The following is a 26,737-nucleotide window of genomic DNA, read 5'->3' on the forward strand; positions in this document are numbered from 1 at the left end:
CTATACCAATGCTTCCCCTCCCTCCTATAAAACCTCTGTTCCTTTGAACCTTTGCCACCTGGATATACCACCTTAGTTGATGTCATCGCTGCCCATCATGTAGCTCTCGAGTCACTGCCTCTCTCTCCACCCCAATATTTGTCATATTTGGTGAGCACAGCATCAGGGAGGTAGGAAAGAGGGGAAGGTATGGTTATATAAGGGCAACACCAGGGATCCTTGTGGTACTGGCCTTATTCAGTATTTTGACTAGGTGCTGGATACATAAACCTAGACATGTGATAAAACTGTATAGAACTAAACATACATACACACAAATGAGTACAAGTAAAACCAGGGAAATCTGGGTAAGATCAATGGATAGTATTAATGTCAGTACCCTGGTTGTGATATTGTGCTATAATTTTGCAAAACATTACTGTCAGGGAAGACTGGGAAAAGTGTATAAGGCATCTCTCTGTATTGTTTCTTACAATTGGATGTGAATCTACAACAGCCTCAATAAATTTTTCAATTAAAAAAAATAACAACAAATCTCAGACAACTCCAATCTGAGATCCATCTCCACCTCTCTGCAGACTGCTCGTGTCTAGTCACCTCTGGTTTCTAAGCAGCCAAATCCAGAGTCTGCTTCTTGTCCTATTAATTAACCTTGGGAAGGTTTAACAGAATTGACCACTCCTTCTCTTCTTTTTTTTTTTTTCTCTTCTGGGACACTCTCCTCTGTTCTATGACTTTCTGCTCTCCTGAGCAGTTCTCTGGTCACTTCTTCTCTGTGTCCTTCCCAGCTTTGCCAACCCTAAAAGTTAAAAAAAAAAAAAAAAAATTCACCAAAGGAGACATTCAGGCAGCTAACAGACACATGAGGAAATGCTTGCGAACATTAGCCATTAGAGAAATGCAAATCAAACTACAGTGAGATACCATCTCATTCTGAGATTACTGGTAAGAATCAAAAACACAGAAAATAATAAATGTTGAAGAGGTTTCAGGGAAATTAGGACTTTTATGCACTGCTGATGGGAATGTAAAATGGTATAAACAATATAGAAAATGATATGGCGCCTCCTTAAAAAGATAGAAATACCATATGATCCAGCAACCCCGCTCCCAGGAATATATCCTAGAGAAGTAAGAGCCGTCACACCAATAGACATGTGCACACCCATGTTCATTGCAGCATTATTCACAATAGCAAAAATATGGAAACAACTTAAGTGCCCATCAATAGATGAATGGATAAACAAATCATGGTACACACACACAACGGAATACTACACAACAATAAAGAACAATGATGAATCCTCAAAACATCTCACAACATGGATGAATCTGGAGGGCATTGTGCTGAGCAAAGTAAACCAATCACACACAAAAGGACAAATCTTGTATGAGACCACTATTATAAAAACTCTAGAAACCGTTTACACACAGAAAAAAACAAACTTTGATGGTTACAGGGGACAGGAGGGACAGGGAGGGGAAATCACTAGCTAGTTAGTAGACAAGTGTTAACTTTGGTGAAGGGAAAGACAATATACAATATAGAGGAAGTCAGCACAACCTGACCAAGGTAAAGTCATAGAAGCTTCCTAGACACATTCGAACACCTTGAGGGACCAAGTTGCTGGGGCTGAGGGCTGGGGACAATGGTCTCAGGAAACATTGAGCTCAATTGGCATAACATAGTTCATAAAGAAAATGTTCTATATCCTACTTTGGTGAGTACCATCTGGAGTCTTAAAACCTTGCAAGCAGCCATCTAAAATACATCTATTGGTTCCATCCTGTCCCAAGCAAAGGAGAACGAAGAAAACAAAAGACACAAGGAAAACATTAGCCCAAAAGACTAAGAGACTACATGAACCACAGCCTCTACCAGCCTGAGCCCAGGAGAACTAGATGGTGCCTGGCTACCACCACCACCACCCACCGCTCTGATGGGAATCACAATAGAGTATCCTGAACAGAGTGGGAGATAAATGTAGAATGAAATTCAAATTCACAAAAAAATACCAAACTTACTGGTCTGACAGAGCCTGGAGGGGACTATGGCCCCCAGAGATTGGTCTGACAGAGACTATGGCCGCCAGACACCCTGCTAACTCAAAACTGAAGCCGCTCCCTAAGCCCACTTTTCAGCCAAAGATCAGACAGTCCTATAAAACAAACAATAACACACGTGAGGAACATGCTTCTTAGGTCAATCAAGTATACGTGACCAAATGGGCAACTGCTGCCCAAAGGCAAGCCGAGGAGGCAGGAAAGGACAGGAAAACTGGATGAATGGACATGGAGAGCCTGGGGTGGAAAGGGGGAGAGTACTGACACATTGAGGGGATTGCAACCGATGTCACAAAACAATTTGGGTATACATTTTTTAATGAGAGACTGATTTTGGGCTGTAAACTTTCACCTAAAGCACAATAAAATTAAAAAAAAAAATTGACTCAAAGGCAAAAGAAAAAGTTGCCATTGAATCAATTCCAACTCACAGCGTCCCCATGTGTTTCAGAGCAGAACTGTGGTGTTCCATAGGGTTTTTAATGGCTGTGATCTTTCAGAAGTAGATCACCAGACCTTTCTTCCAAGGTGTCTCTGAGTGGATTCAAACTGTCAACCTTCAGGTTAGTAAGAGAGAGCTTAGCCATTTCTACCACCCAGGGACTCCTCACCAACTCTACCTGACCTCTAAACATCAGAGTTCCCCAGGACCCCGTCCTGGAGCCTCTTCGCTTCTGAGTATCCCTAGATGATCTCATTCATTCCTATAGATTTAAATATATCATCTGTAGTCTGAATTATATAAATTCATTTCATCATTATATAATGAAAAAATATATCATTTTTGTTACTAGTCTAGACTCTTCCTTTATAGACATATACCCAAAGGTCAGTCTGGCATCTCCACTGAATAGCTTCAGCCTCACATGCCCAGCTGCCCTCCAAAAACACCTGGCGCTCTCCCAGGCTTGTCCAGCTCCTTAAACAGCACCATCATCACCTGGTCACTCGGGCAGGAACTCAGTGTCATTCTTATTCCCTCTCTTTCTCTCATCTCCTCTTCTCATCCAGCTCATCGTAACAAGTCCAGTCATTTTTGTCTCCAAAATTGATGTTCATTCTCCATCTCCACCACCCTAGTCCAATCCACCACATCCTCTTGCTTAGATTTCTGTAGCCTCCTAATGGTCTCCTTGCCTCCTTTCTTGCCCTCTTCTGAGCTGTTCACCTTCAAAACAGCCAGCATAATATTTTAATATATAAACTGTGTCATTCTTGTACTTTAAATCCTCTAATGGCTTCCTATCTCACTTGCAATCAAATCCAAATTCCCCACTTTGGCACATGAGACCCCACAGGATCCAAGCTTTCCCTCCCTCCCACTGCATCCCAGGTCCCTCTCCTTCCTGGAGTGACTCTGGCTCCTTTTCAGGGCCTCAAACATGGGCAAGCTTCTTTTTGCCTCAGGGCATTTATTCCTGCTTTTCCCGTGACCTGGACCATGCTTGCCCCCAGACCTTCCCAGGTCTGGTTTCTCATCCTTGAGCTCGCCTTAAATGCTGTCTCCTCAGCCCTTCCATAGGTTGAGAGTGTCATTGTGCCTGTGTGATTCCTTTATAGCAACTATCACATCTGTGATTATTTAGTTAGTCGTTTCATTGGGTCCCACCCATTAGACTGAAACTCCACGAGCGCAAGAAGCAAAGAGCCTGGCCCACAGTAGGCACTCAGTTAATCATTTTTTGAAGCATGAATCTTGCAGTGTAGTTGGAAGATGTGATTTACATGTATGAAACAACTAGAAAGCAAATGAAGACAACATAACTAGTGTGAAAGTCAGTTGCCCAGCCTGTGAGTTCTGGAGGAGTTTAGAAAAATTAGCATCAGTTTCTTTGACTTCCTAAGAACAGCCAAAAAAAACCCCAAACCCTTTGCCATCGAGGGATTCTGACTCACAGCAACCATATAGGACAGAGTAGAACTGCCCCATAGGGTTTCTAAGGAGCAGCTGATGGATTCACACTGCTGACCGTTTGGTTATCAGCTGAGCTCTTAACCACTGCACCACCAGGGCTCCTCCTAAGGACAGAGATTGTTCAAATGCCACTTTTTCAAGGTGAAAATAAAGCCTGAGGCACTGAACAAGGAGATAAAATAAAGGTTATGAAGTGTCCAAGTAAGAAGATCAGGATACCAAGAGACTGGCATTTTTCCTCTGTTTCCTCCCAGCGTTATGCCAGAGCTGCCTTTGACAACTGTAGAGTATTCTAGAAAGACATTGCCTAACAGCCAGCAAACCTGAGACTCCCAGTACTCCCTTTTACTGGTTGTTATCTTGGCAATGCAAGTGAGCTCTCTGTGCCTGTGAGGTTAGGAGTGGATCTTTAGGGCTTCCAGCTCTAAAGACTCTAAGTTTCCAAGCAACCATTTGTATATGGTCGAGCCACAAATGGGCACAAATCACTTAAGGGATAAAATCAAACACCAGGGAAAAGAGACTGAGATTCAGGACTCAGCTCACCCATGTCCTGGAACCACATTGGATGGTTCAGGAGAAGGGCATGTCGGCTGTCTGTTGTCACTTACCCAGTTCAGTGACCCACCTCATGTGATCTATCTTCTATCCCACTACCAATTCCCTGAGTCAGAATCCATGAAAGACTGGCTTTTAGAGGTGGTAAGAGATTTGCGAGGAACCCTGCCCCTTGGCTCACAGGGCAGGAAGTGCCTGGTGGAGGTGGGGATGTTGAAAACACTAGAATTGAAAATGAGCAAGGGGTAGTACTGCCTGGGGCATAGGGTTCCGGTCCCAGGCAGAACATTATTTTAAATCAGCAGGAAGAACAGAAGTCGTGGTTCCCACCAAATTCCAGCCCCAGGAAGCTGGAAATGGTTGGAGATTCCTTTCTGTTCCTCAGAGAATGGCCCCACAGGTCTGTGAGACCTCTCTCCCCTCCTGCCGAGATGGCTCTGTCAGAAACAGACAATGGGACCTGAGGGCTCTGGTGCTCTCATCCCAACACTGTCTCCCCTCTCAGGACCTACTTTGCCTGACCTCTGGAGAAAACCTTAGGAAAAAATGACTCTTCCCATCTGCCTCCACTGGCCCAAATCCCCATCAAAACCTAGCTTTGTCCCTTCAGACTGGAAACTATACCCAAATGGGGTGTGGGAATGTGGATGAGAAAGGAAGGAGGGAAGTTGGGAGTGGGGAGAACATAGGAAAACAGGAAAATGTCATCAGCCATCTGAAGTTCCACAAGGGTGGAGAGAAGATAGGGAGGAAGGTCTGAAGAAAGCCAGTCTTTGGGGAAGCCAAAGTGTAGCGCTGGGCAAGCCGACTGGGAGGGAGGGGTGTGTGGTAGGAGTAGGGCAGCCAGGGGTCAGAGCCCATAGCTTCCAAGGACCAGTCCTGGGCCCTGGGCTCTGTGCCTGTTCTGGGATCTGCTGCATTGTTCAGCCATTTCCTTCTCTGGAAGCAGTAAGGGGGTGGAGAAGGTCAGGGGATGGCATGGTCAGGATTAAATGGAGCAGGGTGAAGCTTCCACTGGGGGAGGGGGGCTCGGGTTCATTCCCATGACTGGCTGCCTTTCCGGCTGCCCTGGGACTGCGTGGGAAAAGGTCTCGGAAGTGTCTGGGACTGTGTGTGTGTGTTTTTTTATTTGTGTCTGAGTGCCTTGTTTGGCTTGAGTCACAGGACAAAGCCCTTTGAGGAACAGTAAGCAGTCTATGTTCCCACTGGGCTCTGCCCTGGGAGAGACATAAGAACCGGCCACAGTGCCGGGAGAGAAGACCAAGTCTCTAGAGGGGTCTTGGCTTCGCTGGCTGACTTCCCTGGATTTATGGGGATGCTTCTGGAACCTTCTGCTAAGTTCCCAGCTTCCTGGCGGAGCTCTTTTACTAGCTGGATGTTGGAAAGCGGAAGGGCGTGAAGTCAACCATTCCCACAGCATTGCCCTAAGAAGCCCACAATCCTTCACATTCATACAGCTCTTAGAGCCAAAATGCCAAGAGATTACAGGAAGGTCCAGTGCTCTGCCTTCAGGCAAGAAGCCCTAAAGCAGAGATCACAAACTAGCAGTCCACAGGCCAAATACAGTATGCAAGCATTCTGTGTTTGGCCAGCACAGTGCTTAAGAAATTTCTTGAGCCAACATTTAGAATTGAGACATTTCACACAAAAAAAAATCCCAATTTCTCCACTGTCTTGAACAGTCAGAAGATCTGGCTAACATTGATCCCATATTCACCCATGACAGCAGTTGGTTGGACTAAGGAATGATGGCCCCCTTTAGAAAGCGCTGGGGCTGTCCATTTGTCACTGTCCCCATCGCTCTCCACTGCCCCCAACACTGAGGTTGAGTAGCCATTGCTGTTGCTCATCACCTTTGCATGATTATTCAATAGCCTTCTGTGTCCCTGTCTGTCAGAAGTGTGGGCACAAAAGAGATCAAGAAGTTCTTTAAATAATTTCTACCCAGCCAGACATATCTGTAAGGCATTGACGGGTCAGTGGTAGAATTCCCCTCTTCCATGCAGGAGGCCTGGATTTGGTTCCTGGCCAATGCATCTCATGTGCAGCAGCCACCCATCTGTCAGTGAAGGCTTGCATGTTGCTGTGATGTTGAACAGGTTTCAGCAGAGCTTTCGGACAAAGACGGACTAGGAAGAAAGGCCTGGTGATCTACTTCTGAAAATCAGCCAATGAAAACCCACGGATCAAATGATCTGCTCCGTAAGCGATCATAAGGATGGCGCAGGACCAGGCAGCATTTCATTACCTTGTGCACGGGGTCGCCATGTGTCAGGGGCCAACTCGATGGCAGCTAACAGCAACAACAAAGACATATCTGTAAGCAAACAAAAATGGCTTCTGGTGTCCTCCCACCACCTTTTCTGCACTCTCCCTCTGCCTTCAGTTGGCATAGGCCTGTTTGAAAGCTAGCCCACACTCCTTCTCTCAGCCCCAAATCACAACTCTCATTTTTCAGTGAGAAATTTCAATTGAAGGCGTAATCGCAATCTTGTCGCAATCCTCAGCTCATCTTCCCAGCCCCAGATTGCTAATGACCCAGTGACAAAGTCGAAACTCCTTGGCCTGTGTGTTCTCTCACGCTGAGACTACAATACGGGCACGCGGAGACATGGGAGCGCTTCTGAAGGAACTTACACCAAACTGAACACAAAGGTCCCCTCTGGGGAGGGAAGAAGGGATCAGAAATGGAGGTGAAGGTCCCTGGCCTATCCATAAAGCTTCATTTTTTCCTTACGTAATTAAAATTATATAATAATGTATGCATAACTTACATAATTAAATTCAATAATAGGCAGAAATGCTTTAGCCTAGTACCTGTTACTCTGAACCCAATTTACCTTTCTGGTTTATCTCAGATTATTCACCTCCATGAACTAATTCATCTTGCCACTCTCTAAACATGCCCTATCTCTCCCTCCGTAGTTGTTCTCTCTCTCTTCCTCCTACCCAGAATGCCTTTCTCCTTCTTCCCTACCAAGCCAAATCCAGCCCATCCCTCAAAGTGTTGTTGTTAGGTGCTGTCAAGTCAGTTCCGACTCATAGCGACCGTACGTACCACAGAACATACCTGCACCATCCTCAAAATCCTTGCTATGCTTGAGGCCATTGTTGCAGCCACTATGTCAATCCATCTCACTGAGGGTTTTCTCTTTTTCTCTGACCCTCTACTTTACCAAGCATGATGTCCTTCTCCAGGGACTGGTCCCTCCTGATAACATGTCCAAAATATGTGAGATGAAGTCTTGCCATCCTCGCTTCCAAGGAGCACTCTGGCTATATTTCTTCCAAGACAGACTTGTTCGCTCTTCTGGACAGTCCACAGTATACATTCAATATTCTTCACCAAACTATAATTCAAAGACATCAATTCTTCTGTCTTTCTTATTCATAGTACAGCTTTCACATGCATATGAGGTGATTGAAAATATCGTGGCTTGGGTCAGGCACACTTTAGTCCTCAAAGTGACATCTTTGCTTTTTAACTTAAAGAGGTCTTTTGCAGCAGATTTGCCCAATGCAATATGTCTTTTGATTTCCTGACTGCTGTTTCCATGGGCGTTGATTGTGGATCCAAGGAAAATTAAATCCTTGACAACGTCAATGTTTTCTCCATTTGTCAGGATGCTGCTTATTGGGCCAGTTGTGAGGATTTCTGTTTTCTTTATGTTGAGGTATAATCCATACTGAAGGCTGCGGTCTTTGATCTTCATCAGTAAGTGCTTCAAGTCCTCTTCGCTTTCAGCAAACAAACTTGTGTCATCTGCATAAAAAAAAAAGAAAAAGACCCAACCCAGTGCTGTTGAGTCGATTCCGACTCATAGTGATCCTATAGGACAGAGTAGAACTGCCCTATAGAGTTTCCACGGAGCACCTGGCGAATTCAAACTGCCAACCTTTTGGTTAGCAGCCATAGCACTTAACCACTACGCCACCAGGATTTCCTCATCTGCATAACGCAGGTTGTTAATGTCTTCCACCAATCCTGATGCCACGTTCTTCTTCATACGGTTCAGCTTCTCAGATTATTTGCTCAGCATACAGACTGAATAAGTATGGTGAAAGGATGTAACCCTGGTGCATACCTTTCTTCATTTTAAACCATGCTTTATCCACTCACTCTGTTTAGATGACAACCTCTTGGTATATGTACCGGTTCCTCATGAACACAATTAAATATTCTGGAATTCCCATTCTTTACAATGTTATCCATAATTTGCTGTGAGCCACATAGTGGAATGCCTTTGCATAGTCAATAAAACACAGGTAAACATCTTTCTGGTATTCTCTGCTTTCAGGCAAGATCTATGTGACATCAGCAGTGCTATCCCTCATTCTACATCCTCTTCTGAATCCGGCTTGAATTTCTGGCAGTTCCCTGTTGATATACTGCTGCAACCCCTTTTGAATGATCTTCAGCAAAATTTACTTGTGTGTCATATTAATGATCTTGTTTTATAAATTCCACATTCTGTTGGATCACCTTTCTTTGGAATGGGCACAAATATGGATCTCTTCTAATCGATCAGCCACGTAGCTCTCTTTCAAATTTCTTGGCATAGATGAGTGAGCACCTCCAGCGCTACATGCCTTTGTTAAAACATCTCAGTTGGTATTCCATCAATTCCTGGAGCCTTGTTTTCCGTCAATTCCTTCAGGGCAGCTTGGGCTTTTTCCTTCAGTACCATTGGTTCTTGATTATAATGCCACCTCCTGAAATGGTTGAATATCGGTCAATTCTTTTTGGTACAGTGACTGCATAGTCCTTCCATCTGCTTTTGATGCTTCCTGTGTAATTCAATATTTTGCCCATAGAATTCTTCAAAATTGCAACTCGAGACATGACTTTTTTCTTCAGTTCTTTCAGCTTGAGAAATGTCCAGCATGTTCTTTCCTTTTGGTTTTCTAACTTCAGGTCTTTGTACATTCCTTATAATACTTTATTTACTCAAGCCACCCTTTGAGACCTTCTGTTCAGCTGTTTTCCTTCATCATTTCTTCCATTCATTTTAGCTACTTGACATTCAAGAGCAAGTTTCAGTTCAGAGTCTCTTCTGACATCCATTTTGGTCTTTTCTTTCTTTCCTGTCTTTTTAATGACCTTTTGCTTTCTTAGTGTCAATGTCCTTGATGTCATCCCACAACCCGTCTGGTCTCCGGTCATTAGTGTTCAATGAATCAAATCTATTCTTGAGATGGTCTCCAAATCCAGTTGATATATACTGAAGGTTGTTTTTTTGGGTTTTCATGGACTTATTTTAATTTTCTTCAGCTTCAACTTGAACTTGCATATGAGCAACTGATGGTCTGTTCCGCAGTCAGCCCCTCGCCTTGTTCTGACTGATGATATTGAGCTTTTCCATGGTCTCTTTCCACAAATGCAGTCGATTTGATTCTTATGTTTCCCGTCTGGTGAGGTCCAGGTGTACAGTTGCCATTTATGTTGTTGAAAAATTTATTTGAAATGAATAAGTCTTTGGTCTTACAAAATTCTATTATGCAATCTCCACCATCATTTCTATCACCAAGGGCATATTTTCCAACTACCAATCCTTCTTTGTTTCCAACTTTCTCACTCCAATCACTAGTAATTATCAATGCATCTTGATTGCATGTTTGATCAATTCCTTCAGACTGCAGAAGCTGGTGAAAATCTTCAATGTCTTCATCTTTGGCATTAATGGTTGGTTCATAAATTTGAATAATAGTCTTATTAATTGGTCTTCCTTGTAGGTGTATGAATATTATCCTATCACTGACAGCATTGTACTTCAGGATAAATCTTGAAATGTTGTTTTTTGACAATGAATGCAATACTATTCCTCTTCAAAGTGGTCATCTTTAAATGATTTTGTTCATGGGCACTCTCAAAATTGTTTACGTTATGTACCCCTCATTATAGCTGGTTTTTAAAAACTATGTATTTCTTTGAAATTGAAAAACTTGATTGAAATTTTTTCCACCAGGTTTAAAGAGTTGCAAAGGATATGATTTCCGGTGTATAGAAATACTGACATTTTGAAATAAAATGTACATTAAACGTACCCATTGGAATCTAAATACCACAGTGATTGGGCACCCACCATCTGATACCACATGCAAAGCTCTTGTTTAACATAGGAAATTTTACATCATTGTTTTTTCTTCTTAAACTCACATTTCCCTTCCACTTCTCCTAAGTAATTTTATCCTAATATAATGTGACTCATGTGTCAGAGAAGAACTGTTCTACATAAGATTTTCAATAGCTGATTTTTTGGAAGTAGATCTAAGGCACTCTGGGTGTACTCAAACTTCCAACCTTTTGGGTTACAGCCGAGCTCGTTAACAGTTAACAGTTGTTATAGAAACAAACAATCTCAAAATCTCGGTTGTTTAAAACAGCAAAGGCTCTTTCCTCCCACCCCCACTTATGCTCCATGTCCGTCTCAGGTAAGCTGCTGGCTCTGATTCATACCACGGTCACTCAGGGACCCAGGCTCCACCATCTGGAATGTCACCTCGGCAGAGAGAAGGTAACAAAAACCATGCACCGGCCTTTCATGCTTCTACCCAGAAGCGACAGACTTCACTCATATTTCAGAGGCCAAGAAAGTCACATGACCAGACCTAACCGCTAAAAGTGGGAAAGTACTTGGAAGGGAGGAGAACCAAGAGGATGGATGAGCAGCGCTGGTGCTTACAATTTTCTTTTGTAAAGTGGACAGCACGGGACTGTGAAGATGAGGGAGGAGAGGCATTCTCCAGCCCAGAACCAGGACTTACTGAAGATGAGGCTCTGGGAGTCTAGCCATTCCCACCCTCCCCCCGCCCAGACAAGTCTTTTTGCCCTCTAGGGGTACACATGCCTCTGTCTGAAGACAACTGCTTTTTGTGAAGCCTTCTCTGACCCCTCTGACTTGCAGAGACCTCTCTCTGGTGTTCCTGCTGTCATTATTACCTGTGCTATTCATTTTGGAAGCCATTGACAGTAAATTTTTATATATGTGTCTCACGTTTTCCTGAGGTTCTTGGGTGGTGCGAACAGTTGATGCATTTGGCTACTAGCCAAAAATAGAGAAAATTCTAACTCACAAACACACACGAAACAAAACCAGACTTACTGGCCTGGCACAGACTGGAGAAACCCCGAGAGTATGGCCTCCGGACACCCTTATAGCTCAATACTGAAGTCATTCCTGAGGTTCTCTCTTCAGCCAAAGATTAGAGAGGCCCATAAAACGAAATGAGACTAAATGGAGACACCAGCCCAGGAGCACGGAGGAGAAATCAGGAGGGAACAGGAAAGCTGGTAATTGGGAACCCAAGGTCAAGAAGGGAAGAGTGTTGACGTGTTGTGGGGTTGGCAACCAATGTCATAAAACAATGTGTGTATTAATTGTTTAATGAAAAACTAATTTGCTCTATGAACCTTCATCTAAAGTACAATTTTAAAAAAAGTTTGGACATTTGAGTCCACCCAGAAGCACCTCAAAGAAAGGCCAGGTGATCTACTTCCCAAAATTCTGTCATTGAAAATCTTACAGAACACAGTTCTGCTCTGTCACGCATGGGGTCGCCATGAGTTGGAATCTACTGGACAGCAAATGGCTTGTGGCTTTTCTGGTTTTGTCTTATTTTGGTATCATATTTTCCTAACAAGTCGTAGGCTCTTTGAGGATGGGAACCATATTGTCGAGTTTTTATATCCCCCAACCTATGTAGCAAGGACGTTAAGAAAATATTTGAGTTCTGTTTGATGATTGAGCTGATCACTTTTCTCTGTGTGCTTCAATCTCCTCGTCTATAAAACTGGAATAACAAAACTTGCCCTGGTGACATAGTGGTTAAGTCCTACGACTGCTAACCAAAAGGTCGGCAGTTGAAATCTGCCAGGCAGTCCTTGGAAACTCTATGGGGCAGTTCTACTCTGTCCTATAGGGTCGCTATGAGTCAGAATCGACTCCACGGCAATGGGTTGGGCTCGTATGGTTCCACTTTAATGTGGTGAGGATCTGTTGAGATTGTAGGAGTGAAAGCTTCTCCTGCCCCGCTCCCTGTCACATAGGATCAGCTTCTTGAGGCCCCACTTCTGAAAAGCTGGAGAGCCCAGCTATATGGAATGAGGAGGAGCCTGGTGGCCCAACAGTTAAGTGCTTGGCTGCCAACTGAAAGATTGGCAGTTTGAACCCACCTAGCAGCTCAGCAGGAGAAAAGATCTGGCAATCTGCTCCCGTAGAGATTAACCAAAAAAATTTTAAACCATTGCCGTTGAATCGATTCAGACTCATAGCGACCCTATAGGACAGAGTAGAACTGCCCCCATAGGGTTTCTGAGGCTGTAATCTTTATGGGAAAAGCCCTGGTGGCGTAGTGGTTAAGTGCTATGGCTGCTAACCAAAAGGTTGGCAGTTTGAATCCACCAGGGGCTCCTTGGAAACTGTATGGGGCAGTTCTACTCTGCCCTACGGGGTCGATATGAGTTGAAAATCAACCCCACGGCACCTAAAAACAACCTAACACATAATGAGAAGCCACTGAAAGCTCTTGAAAAGATCTGTGGAAAGTGAGGTTTGGGGTTGATCAATCTGACATCAGTGACTACTGGGTGGTGCTGGGCGGCACAGGAGGAAGTCCAGACAGGTTACTCCCATGATCCAAGATGAGGACTCATTCGAGAGGTGTGGCAAGGACCAGGACCCACGGCACCCTCAGGGAGTGACCACCCTGCCTCCCTGAACCTCCAGACTGGATTCAGGACTGAGATCCACAATCCTAGTCAGAGGTTATCACAACCTCCCTTCCTTCCCCAGCCCAAACCCATCATTTTCTACATCCCGACCCTGCCCCCTGGTGGTCTCTGAAGGCATTGCGGCTACATTGCTACCAGTCAAAAAACAGAACTGAGCTTCACAGGGTTTTCTTGACTGTAATATTTACAGGGGAGTCCCTGGGTGGCACAAATCATCAAGCGTTCAACAAGTAACCGAAAGGTTGGCTGTGCTGCAAAAGAAAGGTCTGGCGATCTGCTTCTGAAAAGTCACAGCCTTGAAAGTCCTACGGAGCAGTTCTACTCTGCATTCACGGGGTCTCTATGAGTCAAAATCAAGCCGAGGACAATAATCTTTAAGGTAGACTTTCTTTTGGGGCATCACCAGCCTTTCGGTTAGTAGTGAAGTGCACCCAGGGACCTCTACAGTACTACAACCCGTTGCCGTCGAGTCAATTCTGGCTCGTAGCGACCCTATAGGACAGAGTAGAACTGCCCCACAGAGTTTCCAAGGAGCATCCGGTGGATTCAGACAACCGCCTCACCAGGACTTCTACAGTGCTCCAGGAAAGCTGAATTCTGGTTCATCAGAAGAAACCTAGGATTGATGTGGGGGAGGGGAGGGTGCTCAGGTAACCCAGCATTTGTGCCTGACTCTTTGCTGGCCAAGGAGCCCTGGTGGCTCAGTGGTTCAAGCGATCGGCTCATAACCAAAAGGTTGGTGGTTCAAACCCACCAGTCACTCCGAGGGAGATGGATGTGGCAGCCTGCTTCCATCAAGGTTGACAGCCTTGGAAACCATATGGGGTCGCTATGAGTTAGGATCTACTCAACAGCAGTGGGTTTGGTTTGGTTTGGGTTTTCTTTGCTGGCCAATGGAGGTTCTGTAGAAAAAGAAGGGAGCAAACACAGAGAGGAGAGCATACATGTGGGCTGAGGATAACTGAGCTTGTGGGTATACTTCTTGACCCCAGACTCACTGCATAAAGTGAAAACTAGAAAGAACCAGTAAAAATGGTGCGGCAGTGCCATCTGACCTCCTCTAAATTCACGAGAGGGGAGGAAAATCAAGACCAACATCAATAGTCCAAGGCTAATTCCTATGAGGTGGAGGTCAGGCATGCCTCCACCCTCCAACATTTTTACCAGTTCTGACACCAGCGCTCCCACGGCACTCTACTTCTCTGCTGGATTCCACAATTCGTTGCAATGGCCACACAGAACTCACAGACAATACTCACAATTATGAGATTTCTTAGGGAAGTAGCAGGTTTCAGTTCAGGTTTAGTACCGCTCAGGATAGCCTCCATCAGGACAGCCTCTTCCTGGCCTTGCTGCAGGCATGCCTGTCATTGGCCCCTGGGCCTCTTCCCTGCTTAGGCAAGTGTTACAAAACTCTTGTAGCTTTACCAGTAAGTGCCCTGAGGCACCCTACTCCAGTCAGGAAGCCTCTTGCTCTGTGGGTCAGCACACTGACTGTCCACCTTGCTCTATGGGCCAGGAAGCGTGGTCTCCTGCCGGTCTCCTGGTTCAACTGCCTCTGCTACCATTTCTCACTGTTTCCGGTGTCACAGCTCTCTCTTTCTGTTTCCTGGATCTAGGAGGTTTCAGCACAGGGATCCAGGGTCCAGTGGACATATTCCACCCCTAAGTCTTCTTTCTTAGTGGTAATAGGTCCCCCTGATTTGGGGTTGACTGCTCTTGTAAGCCTAGCAGGGTGGCAAAATTGACCAGTCCCCTCGTTAGGGTTCCATATACCTTATTTGCACGGGCCCACCCCTACAAGGCTGTCATGCACCTTACTTACATTATTAGCAAGCTATTCAATCCCCTTGGTGAGCCACAGCACCCAGCCATTTGGTGGGAGTTAAAAAGACTGTGGCTAGAAGGGCCATATTAAGTAAGTCACTGCATGCACCACAGAACATTTTGCCTGAAGTTGCAAACTGACAGGCTTTGGGCCATGGTTAAGGCCCTGCAATGGCTTTTAATTTTTGCTTAGCTGCCAACATTCAAAATCTGGAGTTTTCACATTAAAATATGAATGCCCAGTTTTTCTTGAAAAATCAAAGCATGGAGCCGTGTGGGGCTTCTGCCCTGCTGAGCAGCAGCTGGTTGGGGCCGAGGAGTATCCACTGCACCTTTAGCAGGGTGTGAGCTCTCTCCCGCCACTCAGTTACCCAGGCTGCCTGCTCAGTCTCATCACCCCCCTGGCCCCTAGAGACTGGGAGTTTGCAACTCTTTACTAAGGCTGGCATTTCATGTTGGAGAACAAGGCTAAAAAATATCAGGAAGGGGCCAACCAGTCTTCCAGAGCTTGAATCCCCTCCAGACTATCCTTACTAAGCATCGTCCAATGTATGGTCAAAGGCCTTTGGAAACAAGAAAGCCATTGCCTATTAAGGTAGCCCCTCGCACCTTGGATAGTTCTGATAGCTTCCATGGGGTGCCATTCCCTGAGGACACATGTGGAGAGAGGTGAAGGGACTTGCCTGCAATATGTCTCAAAAGTGAAGTACCCTATTAGCAAGTACTTGTTAGGTACCACCAAGTGCCCTGGACTATGGTTGGCTTCAGGGCATGGGGTTGGTGAGTAAGGATGGCAGGGCCTGTGTCCTAAAGGAACTTCCAGTCAGGGCAGGGACCATCCAGGTGTACATAAATGAGATCAACACTGGACAGTGCTAACAGGTATAGCAACAACTAAGAATGGTGCACTGAAGGGGAACAGTCCAAATGTGACCTCCCATTGGGGGTCTATCCCTGCCATTCCCACAGGTAAAGCCTCCCAGGTATGAGAAATGAGAAATGTAAGCTCTGAAAATATCAACCACAGTTATGTAGGTCAGTGCCACTCCTGGCATGTTACCATGAACGTCCGAGAGTTTAATCAATGGGATGGGAGGGTGTGATGGTTAAGGTTGTGTGTTGACTTGGCTGGGCCATGATTCTCAGTGGTTTGGCAGTTATGTAATGATGTGGTCATCCTCCATGATGCAGTCTGATGTGACCAGCCCATCAATTGTAAAGGGAATTTCTCTGGGATGTGGCCTGCATCCAATATATATATGGACATTCTGGCAAAGCTTGCTCACTTGCTCTGGATCCTGCATCTGGCTCATCATCATCTGACCTCTGGTTCTTAGGGCTTGAGCCAGTGACCCGCTGTATTGTCTGCCAGTCTTTCAATTCATCAGCCTCCACAACCTGTGAGCCAGAAGCCTGACAGCTTACCTGTGGATCTTGGGATTCATCAGCCCCTGCAGCTATGTGAGTCAGGAGAAGCCTCCAGCCTGATGCCTGACCCACAGACTTAGAACTTGCTGGCCTCTACAACCACATGAGCCATTTCCTTGAGACAAATCTCTCTCTGTCTCTAAACCACCCATTGCCATCGAGTTGATTCCTACTCATAGCGACGCTATAGGACAGAGTAGAACTGACTCATAGGGTTTTCAAGGAGTAGCTGGTGGACTCAGACTGCCGACGTTTTGGCTAGCAGCAGAGACCTTAACCAATGCACCACCAGGGCCCTAATATACACGTATACGTATACATACACATACACAAACACATATACATATATACATGCTTCACTGGTTTTGCTTCTCTAGAGAAACCATCTTAAGACAGAGGGCATGGAGGTAACTGACTTGGTCTTTTATAAAACTGTGAGTCAGGACACCTGAGTTTTATGCCGATTCTGCATAATTGAAAGAACTTCAACCCATCTCTCTGCATCTTAGGGACAAGGCTTCACTATCTGCAAATGGAGATGGTTGAACTAAATCTATCAGGGCCTAAACTCACTTTTGTATCCCCAGTGCCAACACAGTGACTGGCTGCCTAGAATGTAAGCTATGTACCAATCCAGTGCTCCACAGATGTTGTGATTGATTGCCCAACTCTGCTTCTGAGAGCCTGAGTCAGAAGTGGGGCCCAGAACATCCAGAACATTGGTCCTGGATGTAGCCCCAGGCCTCAGTCCTCCTGGAAGAGCAAAAGAGAAGAATACCTGTTGAAACGGCAAGTGTTTTGTCATGATATACTTGTCGTTGGTGTTGTTGGCTGCCTTCTAGGTGATTCTGACTCATGTCCACCCCATATGTTACACAGTAGAGCTGCTCCTGGTGGTGCAGTGGTTAAGCACTCGGCTGCGCATCTAAAGGTTGAGGGTTTGAGCTTACCAGCTGCTCTGCGGAAGAAAAGACCTGGAGATCTGCTCCCATAAAGATTTCAGCCTAGGAAGCCCTATGGGGCAGTTCTACTCTGTCATATTGGGTTGCTGTGAGTCAGAATAAACCCAATGACACACAACAATCTTTATGAAAGCAGATTGCCAGACTTTTCTTCCCCGGAGCCACTGGGTGGTTTCTACCACCAACTTTTAGAGTAGAACTCCAGCTCAAACACTGCGTCATCCAGGGACCTATACATACATACTTACAACAATTTAAGGGTAAAAAGGGGGGGGCAGGAGGCAGGGGCATATCCCTAAAGCTCGTATATATATTTTTTTAATTTTAGTGAAAATACACACAGCAGAACATAGCCATTCATCAATTTCTACATGTTATTCAATCACATTGGCTACATTCTTCACCTTGTGTCCCGGTTCTCGCTCTCTCTACCCACGTTGTTTCACCACCATTGACTTCACTACCCCGAAACTTCTTATCTATGCTTTAGAGTTACTATTGACAATTTGATCTCACATAGACAGACAGTTCTTTTTAAAAGAGCGCAGTGCTCGTAGCAAACATTCTTTACTAATTTAACTAACTAGTTGTTTAAAGATGATTTCAGGAGATAATTTCGGTTCATGATGCTTGAGAGCATTTTGACCACGAGAGGGCACCCGAGCCTCACTCTCCCCCCAGCCTCTGGTAGGACGGAAACCCCAACAGAGGCTTAGTTAAGCAGACAACTCAATTTGGTCAGGACTGGACTCGACGGCACTGGTTGGGGGACCAGACAAGAAGCCTGAGATGTAAACACAGGGAGCCAATGGAGCATGGGGCAGAGGGTGGTCCAGGGAGGGAGCCTCAGAGAGAGAAAGGGGACTTGCTGGAGTCACAAAGCATGCCTTTAGATACATCAGGAAATAAGACCTGGGGTAGGGCCACACTGAGATTTCCCCTGTTGTACTCAGGATGAAGGTAATGCTCTATCTAATAGGGAAAATTCTCTCTCTGTAAGTATATCGACTCGATAGCAATGGGTTTGGTTTTTGGTTTGGTAAATACATCAGGGCCTGCGGCCATCGGCAAAGAGATCTTAACTTCAGTGCACAGGGCAGTAGTGGCCTGGCCGGAAGCCACCCTCAGGGCCCCGAGTGCCTGACTTTGGCCTTTAGCTCATAAGCTGTAGAGAACCACAGAAGAAAGTTCTTTGAAATGGTGAAAATGGCAGCTGTAGATAAGAGAAATTTAAATATGTAACTCTGTGGAAAGTATATGAAATAAATATTTGGGAGTATGGTCTTTGGGGAAAGTCCTAGTGGAGATCATTGCTCAGGTGGCTTTTGGTCCCCTCCTTGTTTCCCCTTTTGGGGTGTGTCCTCCTCCATGTCTTCCTGAGGCTCAGGCTAACTTCCAGGACATAGATAGACTGTTGGTTCCAGAAATGAGATGCTGGCTTCTCATCTATTATGCGAGGCTGCCTTCACCAAGGCTCAGAGCCTGAGAATGTACTGCTCTGCAAGCTGAGGAGTCTCCTTGCCATGGGAACTAGGGGCATCTCTCTCCATCGCCCACCTCTCCAACCACCCGTGAAACCGTTCTGCTAAGCCAAGCACAGAGCCACAATAACATGGGCCCAGAGGTGGGGCGGGGGTGGGGTGGGAAGAGTCAGTAAGAGCTGCGTGGGGCGGGGGTGGGGGGTGGGGGGGTGGGGGAGATGGGAGGGAAACTGAGCCATTTGGAGCTAAACCAAAAAAAAATCAAACCTGTTGCCATCTAGTTGATTCCGACTCACAGGACCCTGTAAGACAGAGTAGAAATGCCCCATAGGATTTCCCAAGGCCATAAATCCTAATGGAAGCAGATTGCCACATCTTTCTCCCGCAGAAAGCCTGGTGGGTTCAAACTGCTGACCTTTTGGTTAGCAGCTGAGCGCTTAACTACTGTGATACCAGAGTTCCTCACCATTTGGAGCTACTAATTCCTAAATCTTCCCCTGCCTGTTTCAACCTGCCTGAGTAGCTCCACAGCCCAGATGCCAAACTGGGAAAAGGAACTATGTCTTCTTCTCTTACTTCAGCACCAAACACGGGCTCTGGGAGAGACAGACGAGCAACAAATGTTTGCTGAAAGGAAGAATGAGAGAGAGAGAATGAATGAGCCAAAGAATGTGGTCCTTTCTATGGGTGACAAGGGCCCAGAGCTCAGCTCTTACTTGGCTTATCACCACCAAGCACGATCTTGGTGCCTTTCCGAGCCTTGGTTTCCTGTCCATGAAGACCACGTTCCCAGGCAACTGAAAGTCAGAGATATGAGTGTTCTGTGGCTGTAGCCTGTGGGCTTAGCTCCCTCCTTCTCTCCTATCCCCCTCTGTAATTTTAAGTTATCGAAAACAAACAAACTCAAGAAAATCAAGAAACTACTCATTCCAGCAGGATTGTGAAGAAGATGCATACGTTGCAGTGTATGGATTGCTTTACATGGACTTTCTTGCCATGGTCTTGTAACTCCTACCAAATGACTAGGTAGAACCATGCAAATGATGTGCTTGTGGCCCAACAAGGGAACTGCACAACTTACTAACGATGCAAATAAAGTGCGTGGTGCCCTTGTGGGGTGGGACCATGCAAATAAGGTGTATGGAAACCTAATGAGGGGATTGGTCAGTTTCACCATCCTGCTAGGCTTAAGATGAGCCATCCCAGAGGTGAACAGGAGGACCTCACTACCACCAAGAAGAGTTGATGGGAGTGGACCCCATCCTTTAGACCCGGGGTCCCTGTGCTGAGAAACTCCTAAACCCGGAAGACAGAGAAAGAACTGTGAACTTCCTAGCCCATGGAGCAAGGTGATTACAGTGGGTGTGCTTACCCACGGAGCGAAAGAGCTGAGCGGCTTTGGGCAGAAGGCTTCCCGGTGGAGTGGGATGCCCCCAGGGCACTTATTGGCAGAGCTAAAAAGCTTTGTAATACTTCCAGAGCTAGGCAGAGGCCGGGCAGAGGGGCAGAGGACAGGTCAGAGAGTGGACTGCCTTTGGGCACAGGACAGCTGAGAAGAGGCTGTCCTGATCAAAGAACTGCATCCTGAGACATTCATGATCCAGAATTGTAACTGGAGAGAGGAGGTATGTCTGACTTCCGCCTCATAGGACTCAGCCTTGGGCTGTTGATCTTTATTCTCTCTCCTCCCAGTTGTGATGTTAGAGGAGGAGTCTGACCACACTATTGCACCATTTTTACAAAGCTCTAAAGAGATAAATAAATTCAGGTATGGGTATTTGATACTGGCATATGCAATATTCAGCTTTGGCTAAATTAGGAGGCAGGTCTACCTTAAAGAGATTTCTGAGCTCTGCTCACCCTTGTTCTGGTTGTTCCCCTCTGCCACCCCACCCCACCCCTGCCCCCATAAACACCGTGTTCTAAAGGTTGTAGGCATTTTAATTGTGATAAAATACATATAACAAAAAGGTGCCATTTTAACCATTTTAAGGGCACATTTCAGCGACATTAATTGCGTTCACCATGCTGTGCAACCAACACCACTATTTCCAAAAGTTCTTCATCACCCCAAACAGGAACCCAGTACCCCTTCAGCAACTACTCCCCATTTCCCCCTGGCAACCACTAATCTTCTTTGATCTCTATGCTTTTGCCTATTCCAGATATTCAGATAGTGGGATTATATAGTATTTGTCTTTTTGTGTCTGACTTATTTCACTCAGCATCATGTTTCCAAGGTTGAGCCATGTTGTAGCATGGATCAGGAATTCATTTCTTCATTTTATTGTTGAATAATATTCCATCGTATATATATACATATATAAAACGTAACAAACCAAACCCAGTGCTGTCGAGTCGATTCCAACTCATAGTGACCCTATAGGATGGTGTAGAACTGCCCCATAGAGTTTCCAAAGAGCGCCTGGCAGATTCGAACTGCCAATCCTTTAGCAGCTGTAGCACTTAACCACTACGCTGTCAGGGTTTATATATATATATATGTCACATTTTGTTTATCCATGTGATGGATACTGTTGAACACTTGGGTTGTTTTCACCTTTTAGCTATTGTGAATAATGCTGCAATGAACGTTGGTGTATGTAGTATTTGTTTTTCTTCCTTTATTCATTCATTCAACTGCATTTCTTAACCAGGTTAGTAGAGAGGTTGGGTATGCTAGCTCTTCCTCCTGCCAGACTGGGCTCCTCTGGCCCTGTGAGGCTCTCCCAGAGTTCAAGGAGCTCAGGCTTTTGTAGGACCCTGTAGCCCCAGAGGAAACCCTGGTGGTGTAGAGGTTAAGTGCTATGACTGTTAGGTTGGCAGTTCAAATCCGCCAAGTCCTTCTTGGAAACTCCATAAGGGGCAGTTCTACTCTGTCCTATAGGGTCACTATGAGTCAGAATCGACACGACTGCAGTGGGTTTGGTTTTTTGGTTTGGTAGCCCCAGAGCTACAGAAAATCCTTTAACTCTGGACAGAGAACTGAAAAACCTGGGTCTTGAGTCTTCTGCTTTCTGTGGGACATTTTTTTAAAATTGTGGTATAGATACAATTGTGAGGATGGCGCAGGACCGGGCAGTATTTCGTTCTATTGTACATGGCTGGGGTCGCCATAAGTAGGAACTGACTCGAGGGCACCCAACAACAACATACATATAAAACATTCGCCATTTCATTTTTTACTTGTACAATTCAGTAATATTAACTACGTTCATCACGTTGTATCTGTGGAAACTTTTAAACTTTGGTTAGCTGCCCCAAACCAAAAAACCAAAACACTTGCCATTGGCAATCTCATAGAACTGAGTAGAACTGCCTCATAGGGCTTCCAAGGAGCGACTGGTGGATTTGAACTGCTGACGTTTTGGTTATCAGATGAGCTCTTAACCACTGTGCCACTAGGAGCCCTGGTTAGCTGCAGAATGTGGGTAAATACAATGCTTCTCTTGCTGATCTCATCAGGCTTTTTTGATGATCACCTGGGATGGAGTTATTTGAAAGTGTTTTGTAAACAATAAAGCAGTATATGAATGCATGATTATTACTGGTATTACTATTACTATACTACTATAGTCAGAACCCTGAAGTCCTAAATGGTCTGAGGAAAAATTAGCCTTAGATCCAGAGGCGCCAAAGTGCTGAAAGCCAGCTTGGGAGGCTTGTAGATGTTCTTTATGATCCCTAGGTCCTCAGTCCCCTCCTCCAGGTGGAACATGGGATTAAAAAATCTTTTGAGTACTACAGATCCTTGGGAATAAATAATCAAGGAGTACATAAATTAGAATCTACTCCATTTCATTTCTTGTTAAAGATGAAATATTAAAATGTTGTGCTCTTTTTAAGACAAATACAGCAATCATTTATTGAGTTGCTACTATGTGTTGGGTATATTGTGTTACTATTAACTCTGAGTTACACGATAACTCTCTGATCAAAGGGCACAGATTGACCAAGAGATACATGTCCATTCAGAGGGAAAAAGGTAGGCTTTCATGGAGTGGCACAGCCATTCATTACTTATCTCTTAGACTCCTACTACTAAATTGTGTTGCATTTTCTCAACCACAGGCAGAAATGGAGATACACTGACTTGGTTCTTGCATAAACTGAGGGCCACTCCTTGATTGTGTGTTATGCACAGGCCAACAACCCTCGCCGTCAGCTAAAAAGGCCAGACAAACTGCACAGGGCTGGGCTGAAGCTAGATGGGTCACTGAGCCTTCTCATTGCCCATTAATCAGGGAGCAGGACCCAGTATCCCAGGGAGAGATCAGGCCATGTAGAAACCAAGATAGCCTGGGCAGAAGGCAGGTAGTGTGCCATGATAGGGAGGGAAGGGAAGTCAGCAGACCTGAGCTCTAGTCCTGGCTTCTGGAACTGCAGGCCAAGGGTTCCAGGCCTGTGGGCTTCAGGCTTCTGCCACCTCCCTGCCTGTGTCCTAAGGGTGTGTATGGTTTAGGAATGGCCAAGTGGGGTGGTGGGAGGAGCACAGGGCTGGGAGTCAGGAGCATGGCTTGGCCATTGTCTTGATGATCTTAAAGCAAACCGCTTCACCTCTCCATGCTTCATCTTCCTGTAAAATGAGAGAGGGAAGTGGACGAAGCACTGTCAAAGCTAACACTCTGGTTCTGTTTTCCTAGGGCTATCTTAAGGGCCCATCAGTGCTATCACCAGGGGCACCTGACCTCACTCACTGACCCCACTCTAAAGTCCTGCAGGGGCTTCCACTCACCAACCCCAACCAGAAGAAAGAGGGTGTGGGCACTCATGCACATTTTCCACACTGACCAGAAGGGTAGGGTGGGTTGGGTGATGGTCAAGGAGACCCAAGGGAAACATGAGGAGCTCATGCCCGATCCCTGCCAGCCCTGGAAGGTTACCAGTGCGCTGATCCACCTAGCTTCTCTCCCCCTCACAAGGCTAGGCCCCCAGGTCCTTGGTGCTTCCTCTGTCCTGGGAGAGCTTGTCAGGGAGTGGGTCTGCTCTCCTGAAGCCGGCCTCCCACCGTGAAGGCCTGCATGAATGGGCCTGGAGGTGAAGCCTTCAGCTGCTGGAGGGGTTTTGCTCTCTCCTTCTGATGCCTTTGCAGGCAAGTCTCCCCCCTTTTTCACCTTTCCCTTCCAGGGTCCCCTTTCTACTACTCTGGGGGACTTTGCCCTTTTCCTCAAGGGCATTTGCATTCTGACGAGGAACCGAGCCTTTACAGGCCCTGATCCCTGACACTGGGAAGCTCAATGTCAGGTCACAGCCTGGAAGCACCAAAGGTGGACCCTATGGGGCACCTGCTCTTCTGTCAACCAGGCCAGTTGCCAGATCACTCTGACTCATGGAGATCCCATATGTGCCAGAGTAGAACTGTGCTCCATAGGGCTTCCAATCGCTTAAATTTTTGATGCAGACTGCCAGGCCTTGCTTCCGAGGTACCCCTGAATGGACTCGAACCTCCAACCTTCCGGTTTTCAGCTAAGTGCATTAACTGTTTGCATCACCCAGGGACTTTGCTCTCCTGTCAATGCCCCAGAATAAAAATCCTGTCTCTAACAATGCTGACCAGGCAGCAGGGCCCAGGAAGGAATGGCTCAGTCAGGGTTGACATGTGTTAACTTTACCCTGGAAGATACAGAGCCGGCTTCTGGCCAGGACACAGGGGGCAGTAGGGGCTCCCTGGTGCCTGGATAAGCACTTGTTTAGCACCAGCCTCGCTGGAGCAGGAGGGAGAGGATTCACTCGTAAAGATGCTGGATTTCAGTGCTGCTGGGAGATTATTCCAAGATGCTCAGATTCTTTCCAGAGAGGAAAGAAACCTTTCACCTGCAGTCAGAGATCAGGACTAAACACCCCGGAAAGAAATAAGGTGTGTCCTGGACAGCACGGGGTCGGGGGGGCGCCGGGCGGGGGAGTCAGCAAGCGGCAGCGTCTGGCTGCAGCCTCAGTGTCCTCGCTGTAACCTCTCAAGTTCAGTCCATAAATGACTGTCCACTGAGGCTTTTCTGGAAATCCCCCATCCAGCTGAAGAGCCCCTTCTGAGACGGCCACAGGGCCTCCCCCGCTTGCCTGCTCCTCCTCTCAGGCCCAGGCCTGGACCCTGTTCAACAGAGCATGAAGGAGGCTCCCCCGGGGAAGACGGCGGCACGGGGGTCTCTAAATTATGAAGCAGCTTACTCGGCCCCTTTCAGAAAGGCCCAGACGTCCCAGCTAAATAATTCACCACCTCAGGGAGACCCAGCGGTTCCCGGACAACTGAAGTAGGTCAGGCTTTGGCTCCGCCCTGGGGTGGGGGCTGCTGGCTGGAAGGCGTAACTGCCTTGGCCGAAGCGCCCAGCCGGTCCAGATACTGCGATACTGCGGTGCGGTGAGGGGCACAAGGTGGGAAAATTACCCACACCCCTCCTTTCCTGGTGTGAACACTGCCACCAACTCCTCTGCTCCCAGCACCTCTCTGGGCTCCAGGTAACCCACCCACCTGCCACCAGCTACCCCAGAACCTAGGTCTGGCCAGGCTTCTCCCTCTTGGCACCTGGGGGAGCTGTCCTTTCACCACATGCAGAGACCAGCTGGGGCTGTCTGTGTCACCCCATCTTTAGGAGCTGGCACCTTCACCTCAGACTCAAGCCACCGAGTACAAGACTGGGATTCAGGGAAAGGGGTGAGGCAGGGAGTGGGGAGGGGCATCAGGTCACCCAAGGTACAGGTGAGGGAGAGACCATGGCCAGCCACAGCCACTTCCATCTTGATCAGAGAAAGGTTGGGATGGAGTCTGCCAGGAGTGAAGCTCTGGGGTCTTCTGCCCTCCATCCCCGGATGCAGCTGTGAGCCAGACTGCGAAGTGTGGGGTAAGGGTGGGGTGCAGGGCAGCTCTCCCAAGCAGGGATGTAAAAGACAAACAGCAAAACCTTGACGTCGGTGCTGCAGAGCCTCCAGAAGACGCTGGGAAGGATTTCAAAGCACCATTTCACAGATGAGTAAACTGAGGCCTAAAATCACAAAAGAATTTGGGCCAGCTGTTAGCATCCTGGCACCCAGTCCCACGCAGCCCGGAGTCTGGCACCATATGGCCATCATGATCCATGCCTGCCATTTGCTCCTGGCTTCCAGCAAAACCTGCTCTCAGGAACTCCAACTGCAGCCTACAAGGTGGGTCATTTCACCCTTTCTGGGCCAGATTCCTGGGCCCCATCTTTCCCCTAGGGAAAGGATGCAACACAGCTTCACAAGACACCCCGAGGACTTCACGGAGGAGCCCAGCATTCCAAATCACAGCCCTTTCCTACTAAACCAAGAACCAAACACATTGCAATTCTGACTCACAGCGTCCCTATAGGACAGAGTAAAACTGCTCCATAAGGTTTCCAAGGCTGTACTCTTTATGAAAGCAGGCTGCCACATCTTCCTCCCTCCCAGTGGCTGGTGGGTCCAAACTGCCAGCCTTTTGATTAGTGGATGAGCACTTTAACCACTGTGCCACCAGGGCTCCTCTCTTCCTACTAACACCAAACCAAACTCATTCCTGTCGAGTCGATTCCGACTCACAGCAATCCTATAGGACAGAGTAGAACCGCCCCATAGAGTTTCCAAGGAGCGCCTGGTGGATTCAAACTGCCAACCGTTTGGTTAGCAACCGAAGCTCTTAACCACTGCACCACCAGGGTTTCCCCTTTCCTACTAGAAGGCTTGAAAAGACCACAGCCATGAGGGGTTAAGCACTAGACAGCAGGACCGTCACAACACAAGGTCACTTTGGGTGCAAAGCCCTGTCAGATAGAGGGTA

The 26,737-nt window shown here is 46.6% G+C and overlaps 1 protein-coding gene across 2 annotated transcripts in view; it reads right to left on the reverse strand.

The window, feature by feature from the left end:
* Window positions 1-438: 438 nt before the first annotated feature.
* RBPMS2 (RNA binding protein, mRNA processing factor 2) overlaps window positions 439-26,737 on the reverse strand; it is a 56,627-nt gene continuing 30,328 nt past the window's right edge. The window contains exon 7 of one of the 2 annotated variants that reach the window (XM_049852560.1): window positions 439-799. In XM_049852560.1, coding sequence (XP_049708517.1) covers window positions 647-799 — 153 coding nt within the window. In that variant the 3' untranslated portion in view covers window positions 439-646. The remainder of the gene's footprint in view (window positions 800-26,737) is intronic. The other variant, XM_049852562.1, reaches the window with a different exon arrangement.

This window comes from Elephas maximus, chromosome 13 (genome assembly GCF_024166365.1).
Source record: "Elephas maximus indicus isolate mEleMax1 chromosome 13, mEleMax1 primary haplotype, whole genome shotgun sequence".
Classification (NCBI taxonomy): Eukaryota; Metazoa; Chordata; class Mammalia; order Proboscidea; family Elephantidae; genus Elephas; species Elephas maximus.